This window comes from Triticum aestivum, chromosome 1B (assembly GCF_018294505.1).
Source record: "Triticum aestivum cultivar Chinese Spring chromosome 1B, IWGSC CS RefSeq v2.1, whole genome shotgun sequence".
Taxonomy (NCBI): domain Eukaryota; kingdom Viridiplantae; phylum Streptophyta; class Magnoliopsida; order Poales; family Poaceae; genus Triticum; species Triticum aestivum.
This window is the reverse complement of record NC_057795.1, coordinates 686,382,642-686,393,327: the sequence shown is the minus strand read 5'-3', so window position 1 is coordinate 686,393,327 and position 10,686 is coordinate 686,382,642. Positions and strand designations below refer to the sequence as shown.

Here is a 10,686-nt window from a genome sequence, read left to right as displayed (position 1 = left end):
TCCAGAAAAAGACTTAACATTTATAATTTATAACTGACTCCTTAACTTTGGGGATCTCCAAATATTTAGTGTTACAAGATGTTCTCAACATTTATCACCAGTATTCTTCTCACTAAAGCAGCCTCCAAAAGACATATCAAGTGTTTCTTTATCATATCGAGAAAGTCGCGCATAGAAGTTTTTAACAATCATCTCTTTGGAAAGCCAAGGAGTAGGGCATTTAAGTATCAAGGATATAAGCCTCCGCCAAGTTTGGTTCGTGCTTTCACCGAAGCGAGACAAAAATTTATAAATATAATTCATGTCCCCATGTACATGTTGAGCTGGATGAAACTTGAAGATAAATTCAGTATATAATGCATTCCATTTCATAGCAAAGGGATAATCCAATAACCTAATCAAACATTTCTCTCCAAAGATCGGAATATTTTCTTCAAAACCCCATCCTCTTGTAAACCTGAAAGCTTAAAAAGACCACATAGTTCAAGAAGATGGCGCAAATTGTCCTCAAGAGCGGACCATCACCTCCATAACGGTTAGCCCTCACATGGTTCCAGAAATCCAATAGGGATCCTATAAGGTGTTCCAGAAGTTGGAGGTTTTCTCCAAACCACATGGGTGGCATAGGCGACACCTCCTGCTAACAAGTTATGAACATCAAGCAAATCCTTAGTGGACTAAATTAGCAAAAAAAAAATCAAGCTGAGTAAATATTTCTCTCACCAAATTGCACTTACAAAAGCACTACGCTCCCGAAAATGGTTAAAAAAAGAGTCTTGATAACACTTAAGTGAAGCGATCTATCATAGCCTTTTCGCTTAGTAAGGATGTCAAGCCCAACGAGAAGTAGGAGGAATCAGTTGATGGAAACTAGTAAGAGTTCACTGTAAAGCTACAAAGAGTGTCTCATGGTTTGTTCGAAAGCAAGAGTAATTACGAAAAAACAAAATAACAATAGTGCAACAAGTGGCCCAATCCTCACTTATGCTAAGCACAAGCTGACTGTTTTAGTTGTAGGGATCAAGGCGTTCCCGCATTTAGTTCCTATTCATTGCTATGATTGTTTGTTGCGCGGTGAAAAGATTGTTTTAGTTTTAGGGATCTAGGCGTTCTCGCATTTAGTTACTGCTCATTGCTATGATTGTTTGTTGTGCGGTGGAAATTATGGCCGCTTCTTTTATTTCAAAATAATTTCCGGTATTTTCTTGGAATTTTTTAAGCTCTGAATAATTGATTTTCCTTTTGGTACATTTTCACCCACTTTTCATGTTGTCCGGTAATTTCCTAAGAATTTTCCTCTCTGTGTGCTTTGAAGGGGAAAATACATTAGAATTGGGCAATAATATGCAAAATATTGATAATGAAGAGGAAACTGTAATAAGAAATAGTGATGTAAAATGGACGTATCGCTCCTCCATTCGCCTGGACCCATCCACGTCTTTGTCCCGATCGCTCTTGACGTTCCGTCCCACCACCACATATGGTACGCCGTCACTGCCACCACCACCGACTGGACAGCCAGAGGGCGGAGGAGGAAGTTCCCGTGCGAGGTTCTCAGAGTGATGGTCAACGACGCTTGCTCTTGTGGACAGTGGAGATCTGACCCGAACAACATTGTGCACATCGTATTCTTGAGAATGCGGCTAGTGGCCTCCCCAGCCTGCCAGGCATTGACGAAGATAGGTTGCTCGGTGTGGGCGCGCTTCCCTTTTTTTTTTATTCTGCTCGAGGATTCTTGCACCCGGGAAATCGACCAGTACCGACGTTTTGGGCGGGCCCTTAAGTTTTTAATTATCGAGCTCAAATCATTCCCTGAGTGCCTAGTTGTCGAGTGTCTGTAAAAAACACTCAGCAACGCTTCGGTGGAAGGGTGCATGTCGAGTGCGGTTTGCCGGCTGTAACACTCGGCGAAGTCTTTGCTGAGTGTACTTGGTAGTCGGGGAAAAACCGATTTCCAATAGTGCATAGCTAAAGCAGAGGCCAAGTCAAGCTGTTTTGGGGGGCTCGCCGGAGCACAGAGCTCGAACTAGCTCGGCCAAAGGAACGACGAGCTTGCGGGCGGCACGGGCTGAGCCCAGGCCATGTCCACCCTGACTTACAGAGGCGCGTAAATATTTTCCGACATGCATGGCAAGTAAGAAGTATAAATTCTCAGGAAAATACCTCCCTCCGCGAAGAAATATAAGAGCGTCTAGATCACTACTCTTATATTTCTTTATGGAGGGAGTACTTAGTTTCTGAGACTTTTATTCATCTTATAGTTACACAGGCTAGGACGATACAATATATATGGAAACAAAGAGCGAGCACGCGCACACACGCACGGACGGCAGGGATCCATCCATCCATAGGATGCAGCAGCGAGGGATCCCCATTTTATTTAGCTGCAAATACAAGCAGTAGATATAGGTCGAACACATGTATCCACCGAAGCCAAACATACGGAAGTCAGCAGACACGTATGCTGGCCATGATGGATAGATGGATCAAACCCCAAGTTTGTAGGCGCCGATGGCATTGAGTTTCTCTGAGGAGCGGCCCAAGAAGGCGAGGATGGAGCCGCCCTGGAAGCTGAAAGTACTTATGGTAGACGGTGCCCCGTATGGCCCATACGGATCAGAAGCCCGGTCAGTGACAAATTTAAGCGAGGTGACAAACTTGCCATCGCTGGTGCCGTAGACAGTGATCAGGCGCTCGTCTTCACCAATGTTAATCTGCATAAAATAAGTATGCAGGTAGATCACAAGATATATAAGTAAAAATTAAACAAATATATACGTACTCTTTCCAATATCACATGCACGTACGTACCACGTGGGGTTTACCGGTCTGGGAGCCCCATGGACCCGAGGGGATTAGTTGCCCTGCCATGTCAAGATAGCTGAACGAGATGCCGTTGATGACCCCGCCGGCCCCTTCGCAGGAGGAATCAGTGCTCCAAATCTGGATGCTCACAAGCCTTTTGGGCGGATTGAGAGCATTAATGTCCCAGTGATTACCTCCTGGGCCGCCATACGGGCCGATCTTCATCGCCGGCGTTGACTGCATGCACGGACGCGGTTAATCGATGGAGGAGTATATCTTTTGTTAGGTTACCTATACAATAATAAAGTAATCGATCTTCACTAGTGATCTAAAACATCATATATTAGTCTACAAAACAAAGGAAGTAGAAAGCTAGATAGGCAGTAGGCTGATACTCCTACCATATCGTCGCGTGCTTGGAGATCTCTTTCTGTTCTAGTCTTTGCAAGGAATGCTAGCTGCTTGCTTGCTTTGTGGCCGTCCTTGAACCAAAATGCCCGCCTATTTATAGCGAAACTTTTCAGCACCTACAAGTCGTATGGTACTACCACGATGATAGATGCAACAATTTTGTTTGTCATGCTGCACTATTCCTATTTTCTATACCTTTCTTCAGCACAACGCAACTGGTAGTTGCTGGTTTGTTGTCATCAATGGATAAAAGAAAAATATCCGGATGTAGCCAACTGCCAACCAAAATATTATCCCTGAGATCATTTCTCAAATTTATTTTGTACATATATTAAGAAAATTTTGCACAAACATGCCTACCAAAATGAGAAGTAGAATGATCACTAATAGCATGGGATGGAGAACACACCAACTAGATGTTAAAGGAAAAACAAGCTGCCGGCCGATGGAAATGCATGTCAACAAAAACAAGTTGCATGCAGAGCAGAGCAGGTTATCTGCTCTTGTTTTCTAATGCGAGCAGAGTAGGTTAGGGCATTTCTAACCAATCCCAATAACCGGTTAGAGGAGTAAAACAAATCGCGACCTAGCCGATCCCCAGTCGGCGTTAGTGGAGTAAAAATTATACTCAGCCGCGGCGAATCTCCCTGTATTTACTCCACCACTCGGCGATTGAGTAAAAATATCTTCCCTCCCTCCTCTCCTTACCCTCCTTCCCCTCGCCCATCCGTCGGAGCCTCCTGCGCCGTTCCCGGCCGCCCCCTCTCCTCCCAATGGCCGGACGCGCGTGGTGGCCAATGGTCCCCTCCGTCGATCCGCCGCTACTCCCCCGGTTCATCCTCTAGCGGCGCATCTTCGAGCCGCCACCGCTCACCCGATTCGCCCGCCGCCGCCCGGTTTGCCGACTTCCCCTAGCAACCTCCGTCGCGGCCGCCGCAAAGGACATATATCAGTGTCCGGCAGTGCGCGTGGGGGACATGGGTGGTGGAGGTCACCGACCGGGAGACCCACAAGAGGAAGTGGGCCGGGTCGTACCACACGGCGGAGCCCACGGTGATGGAGTATGAATAGTAGCAAGTCTGGTTCCACGACGCTGCCACGAGGCTGAACTTCCCGTTTGGGATTGCGTCGGTCCACCTCATCCCGCCAGCGCCGGGTGTGGTAAGCGCGACGATGGCTCGGGAGGACCGAGAGGCGAGGGAGCACCTCGAGGCATAGTCCACTGAGGAGGCGTACAGTGAGGACCTCCGCCGCCAGCACCCCGAGCTCGTGGAGGCAGAGCGGGCGATATTCGCCGAAAATGGCGGGAGGTCATCGTCATCTCCGGCGACGAGGTGTAAGGCTGTGGCCTGTCGAAGAAAGATTGGCCTGACCTCCACTATGACCGATAAAGATGAGTAGTCTAGTGTAGTTTAAGTTTAGTGGAGTTTAAGTTTGAATTTATGTTTAATGTTCTGTTGTCAAGACTATGTTTGTTGAACTTATGTTTAAATGTATGCAAATTTCGGTTGAAACTCGGTTGAATTAATGCAAATTTATGTTTTACTATGCTAAGTTTAGGGGGTTGGCTAGAACCGACAAAAACTTAATGGAGTATAGTAGAGTATAAATACTCCACTAAGGCTTACTTGGTCGGATGCTTCTCTATTTTATAGGGGCTCGGTAAGAAATGCCCTTAGCTCTATGCATCTTGCTGCACTAGTAGAAAAGGGAGCATTTGTCCCGGTTCGTAAGGGCCTTTAGTCCCGGTTCATGAACCGGGACTAATGGGTCGTTACTGATACCTCCCCCCTTTAGTCCCGGTTCTAACACGAACCGGGACAGATGGTCCTCCACTGGGCCGGTGCATCAAGCCCAGGCAGGGGGGCCTTTGGTACCGGTTGGTGGCACCAACCGGGACCAAAAGGCATCCACGCGTCACCATTCCAGTGGGTGGGGTTTTTGTTTTTTTTGAAGGGGGGGGGGGGGTTGGGGTTTTGGGGGGTTAATTTAGGTGTTTCAGATATTGTGTTAGCTAGCTAATTAATAGAGAGAAGTGTCCTCTCTTATGTATGTGGTTGGTCGACGCTACGTACTATACATAGAGAGGCCCTCGACACACTAGCTAGTAAGAAAATGAAAGGAACCATTAAGTACAGAAGTTCGTCATGCATACCGAGAGAAGTGATCGATCGACCTCTCCTTCTTCGAGAGATTGGTCGAACAACAAGTTTTCGTATTATCTATCCGACGCTACTGGCTACATACATATACAATATGTAAGATCTCTTAATTACAATCCCCTAGCAATTGAAATCAACTTCAACATGGTATTCTCCGGCTTTATTGATGACGTGGTCAAGAAAGAATCCCGCCAATTCCTCTTGAATTGCTTTCATGCGATCTGGTTCTAGGAGTTCATTCCGCATCTGCCACGTCTAATTTGAAGAAGGGAGTTAATTAATACATATATATGAATGAAACTCAATAGAAATGATGGTGTAACAAAATGAAATTGTGAATATTATTGCTTACGCACTTCATATTGTCTTTTAGAGTAGCCCCGCTTATTTTTCAAAGTCGCGTTGTAGATGAACTCGAACACATAGTATCCACATAAATCATTCCCTTGTTCGTGCCACAAGCACTTTACGAGAAAAAGAGGTCAATCAAAATGATAATGAAAGTATAGCTATAGAATCAACGGGAGATGCGCGCAACTAGCTAGCCAGTAGTACTTACTTTCGGGTATGTATACCGCAGTTCCTTCGGCAGTCCCGGAGCTTCTGCGGTGAACTGTTTCCAAACCCTGCAAGACAAAAAATAATTATTATTACTTGAGATATCAGGAAATGAACAAAAAATTACCGATATGGTGCGATAATGATCGATTGAACTTACTTGTTGAGCAATTTAGTCATGTCCGCATAGGTTTCGGGATCTTTTCGCTCAAGTCTAAGACAGTTACTAGTCCCCGCTCAAGCTTAATCTCCAGAAGAACATAGTGGAAGCTGCGCTTGCATGCTCATCAATTACATTACTATAACCTCGCTCGAGTAATAAAGGAAACCGAATATGCACACGACAGTAACACTCACTTGAAGTTGTAAGGAAAGAGTATGGTATCTTTGTTTTGATTTTTGATCAACGATTGTAGCAAGTTGGCCTCGGCCTCTTCGGCGTGCTTTTTAACTAGAAATTCATCTATGATATTTGTGTTAATGAACCCAATATCATAAATTTCTTGTTTTCTGCACTCAACGATCTTCAATCTGCATAATATATTGAGGATACTTAATTATAAATACATGCAATGAAAGAGCCGAGCTATATATAGAGACTTAATGACAGAAATAGTACTTACAGGTAGTAGCAAAAGACCGTTAATTTATCGAGGGCCTTTTGATTGAAGAACGCGAAGAACTCTTCAAATGGAACACACAACATATCAGTTCCAACGAGGTCGTGCTCTTCTTTAATGTTCAGATACAAACTATTCGTCCCCCCAGACTCTCTGCAGGTTTTCATGTACCAATTATGGAATCTTCGCATCATCGTTGTTAGAGATTTTTCATCTTTGACGAGAGGCTTCCCGTACTCATATCTATGTTCGTCCACCTCCATGAAATCAGAAAGTTGATCGTCATGCAGGTAATCTTGTAGATTGCCATAACCGGCCACCATCCCCGGAGCATTAGCGACGATGTTGCCGCTAGACACATTGAGCGGGGGGGGGGGGCACGATTGGTTTGCTTGTTCGCTGAGCTGGTCAATTTTTTCGCAGCTGCTCGTTCTCTTGACCTTTGATGTCTGACAGTACTTCCCGACCACTCCGCTTGGAGATATGTTTGTTCAGTAATGCGCTCATAGTTGGTTCTCGGCGGAGACTTTGCCGGTTTCCTCAGGGCATCGAGAGTGCGCTTTGCTTTCACCGGATCTACCTTCTCCTCCGGAGGTGGATGTCTCTTTGCTTTCACCCCTTCAAAGAACTCCTTCACGTGGGTCCGCACGATCGTCGCATTTTCCTCCTCGGTCCTCTCGTACGGTAACTTCTCTAGAGGCTTGAGAGGTGGACCTTATCTGTATTGCCTCCCGCCTCTAGCTGTGCTGCTAGACGCCGGAGCAGACGGAGCGGCTGCGGCGTCTGTCTTCTTTCGTGCTTGCTTACGAGGCGGAGGAGAAGGACTACGACGCGCTGGAGCAGCCTGGGCTGCGGCGGGTCTCTTCCACCCTTGCTGGCGAGGCGGAGAAGGAGGAGGCTGCTGGCTGCTCGGGCGCGCCGGCGCAGGCGGAGAAGGAGGCGGAGTGCCGCCACGCGCCGGAGAAGGAGGACCAGTGCCCTGATCGTCCCTCGCCGGAGGAGGAGGCGGTGGAGAAGGCGGAGTGCCCTGACTCGCCGGAGAAGGAGGAGGAGGCGGAGGCGTCCAGTTCGGAAGGTTGATGAGCTCCTTCCTACATAGGCATGGAGTCTTCAGAGCAATTTTGAGACTCCGTGATAGCATCCACGGGATAGCTGACAGGAGCCTCCAAGACATGCACCAGCTGAAGCAGCTCGGTGGAAGCCACACTGCTTCTACGCTGAGATGGTGGGGTAGCTTCGGGGGAAGCTTCGGCAAGTCGTTTGCTATGATCTGCTGCTTCTCGTTACTCTTCTCGTTCCTCTAGCCCCATTACCCTTTCGTGCAGCGCCTGCAGTTGGCCCTGCTCCAGTTTCTTCCTCCTCTCGTGGGTTTTGTAACCCCCTGCATCCGGAAAACCAACCTTCCACGGAATGGAGCCTGGCGTGCCTCGTGTCCGTCCAGGCTGCTCAGGATTCCCGAGGGCCATTGTGAGCTCGTCCTTCTCCCTGTCTGGAATGAACGCCCCTCGCTGCGCTGCATTGATATAGTTCCGAAGCCTCTTGACTGGTATTTTCAGTTACGCGTCCGTCCAATGGCACTTCCCTGATACAGGGTCCAAGGTTCCGCCAGCCCCGAAGAACCAAGTCCGGCAACGGTCTAGCCAGTTCATTGTCTCTGGTTCGATCCCTTTTTCAAGTAGATCAATCTCAGCCTTGGACCACTTAGGCCGGGCTTTGAGGTAGCCACCTGACCCCGTGCGATGGTGAAACTACTTCTTCGCAGCATTTTGCTTGTTTGTCGCTGACATCTTCTTACTCTTTTCCGATGTCTTGTGGGCCACAAATGCGGGCCAGTGATCTTTGATCTTCTCATATTTTCCGATGAATTCTGGTGTCTCTTCTTTGTCGACAAACTTGTTCAGCTCTTTCCTCCACCTCCTGAATAGGGTTGCCATCTTCTTAAGAGCACAAGACTTGATTAATTGCTCTTTAACTGGCTTCTCCGGATCCTCCTCTGGCGGTAGGGTGAAATTTGCCTTCAGCTGAGTCCAAAGATCTTCTTTCTGCATATCATTGACATAAGACACCTCAGGGTCTTCCTCCTTAGGCTTATACCATTGCTCGATGCTGATCGGGATCTTGTCCCTAACAAGAACCCCGCACTGAGCAGAAAATGCGTTCTTTGTCCGGATGGGTTCAATCGGATCATCGTCGGGCGCGATTTCTACGACTCAAACCTTTCATCTGAGCTCAACTTTTTCTTCGGGCCTCGTCTCCTTACCGAAGTTGTGCTCGATCCGGAGGGCTGGAAAAAGGAAGAAAGACGAGAGTTAATTGATATGTGTACATATACCAAAACAATGAATGCATCAATTAACTAGTCAGCACGGGCTTAACTAATATATATATACCTGGCGGACTCGGTTCAGTCACCGAAGCAATCAACACGGTCTCCTTCTTGTACCTCCATTGGGTCACCAGAGCCATCATGAACATAGCCCTCTTCTTGTACCGGCATTAATGGGCCAGAGCCATCATGAACATAGCCCTCTTCTTCACCCAGTCCTTCTTGACCATCGGTGTCGTTGAGAAATGACGCAACGACATCACTTCCTTGTGCGATTATGTCCCCCAACATCGCTTCTGTTGCTTCGTCTCGGGAGTGCTCCATAGTTTCTGCAAATATTTACAACATGTCAATTATTATTCAAACATGGTACAGATGGATATATATTAGTGGCAAACGTAGAACTAGCTAGCTAATCACAATAAGGAATCATGTTAGTGGCCTCGACGCTGCTTCTCTAGGGTTTGGGGTGGCCTCGACACAATGCTTCAATGGTTTGGGGTGGCCTCGACGACAACACTCTTTTAACTTGGTAAATTTGGGTGGCCTCGAGAGAGTTAATTTGTCGGGTAGGGGCGCGGCGGGAGGGGGTAGGAGACCAACATCGTTTTCTCTCTAGGGTTTGGGTGTCCTCGAGAGAGATTTGGTCGAGCGAGAGGGTCGAGGGGGGTGCTGCCGTGGTATAAGTTATCATGGTCGAGAGGGGGTATATATATCGAGCGCCCCTCATGTCGAAGTTATCTCGAGGGGGTTATATCGACAATGACACGACATACATATACATGGGAAAATAAGGAAAATGAAGAAAAGAGGAAGAAGGAAGAAGGAAGAAGGAAGAAGAAGAAGAAGAAGAAGAAGAAAAAGAAGAAGAAAAAGAGGAGAAGAAGAAAGGAATAGAGGAGAAGAAGAAAAAATAGAATTTTTTTTTCTTCTCCTCTATTCCTTTCTTCTTCTCCTCTTCTTTTTCTTGTTTTTTCCTCTTCTTATTTATTTCTCCTCTTCTTCCTCTCCACTTCTTCTCCTTTCTTCCTCTTCTTATTTTCCTTTTTCCTCTCATTCTTTTAGTATTGCTTGTTTTTAAAAAATGTTCAAATAGAAAATTTCGAGAAAAAACAAAGGTTTTGCCTAATGCATTGTTCATATGAATATACAAACATTTGAACAGAAAAAATCCTAACTTTTCTAAAAATCTATCTTTTGCATATATGAAAACATTAATACACATATGAACAAAAATACATATATGAACAAAAACATGCTCTGAACAATTTTTTTATACATTTTGAACATCTACATACACATAGCCACATACATACACATATACATTATATATATATATATATATATATATATATATATATATATATATATATATATATATATATATATATGAACAAAAATTAAACTAATAAAAATGAAAAAAGCAGAGACGGGGCGGCGCGACGGCTCACAGCGGGGGCGGCTAGCGATGACGATGGCGACGGTGGGGGCGGCGAGGGCGCCGGCGCGCGGGGGCGGGATGTGGCAGGGGCTCGGGGCGGCACACGCTGACGGGGACGGCGGTCTCGGGCGGCACACGGCGACAGGGACAAGGAGGGTGGGCTCGGGGGGGCACGCGGCGACGGGGACGAGGATGGCGGGCTCAGGGAGGCCGGCGATGAGGACGGCGTGGGCTCGGGGAGGCCGGCGACGAGGACAACGCAAGCTCGGGGAGGCCGGGGACTTGGACAGCGCGGGCTCGGGGAGGCGACGGCCTTGGCGGCGGCGACGGCGACGGCGAGGTGGAGCAGCCTGACGCCGTCGA

The 10,686-nt window shown here is 47.0% G+C and overlaps 1 protein-coding gene across 1 annotated transcript; it reads right to left on the bottom strand.

The window, feature by feature from the left end:
• Window positions 1–2,135: 2,135 nt before the first annotated feature.
• LOC123149313 (protein GOS9-like) lies at window positions 2,136–3,361 on the bottom strand. Its single transcript, XM_044568947.1, has 3 exons — window positions 3,207–3,361; window positions 2,812–3,042; window positions 2,136–2,714 (listed from the first exon to the last, which is right to left on the bottom strand). The coding sequence occupies exons 1-3, from the start codon at window positions 3,207–3,209 to the stop codon at window positions 2,487–2,489; spliced, it is 462 nt and encodes a 153-aa protein (XP_044424882.1). The 5' UTR covers window positions 3,210–3,361; the 3' UTR covers window positions 2,136–2,486.
• Window positions 3,362–10,686: the final 7,325 nt, after the last annotated feature.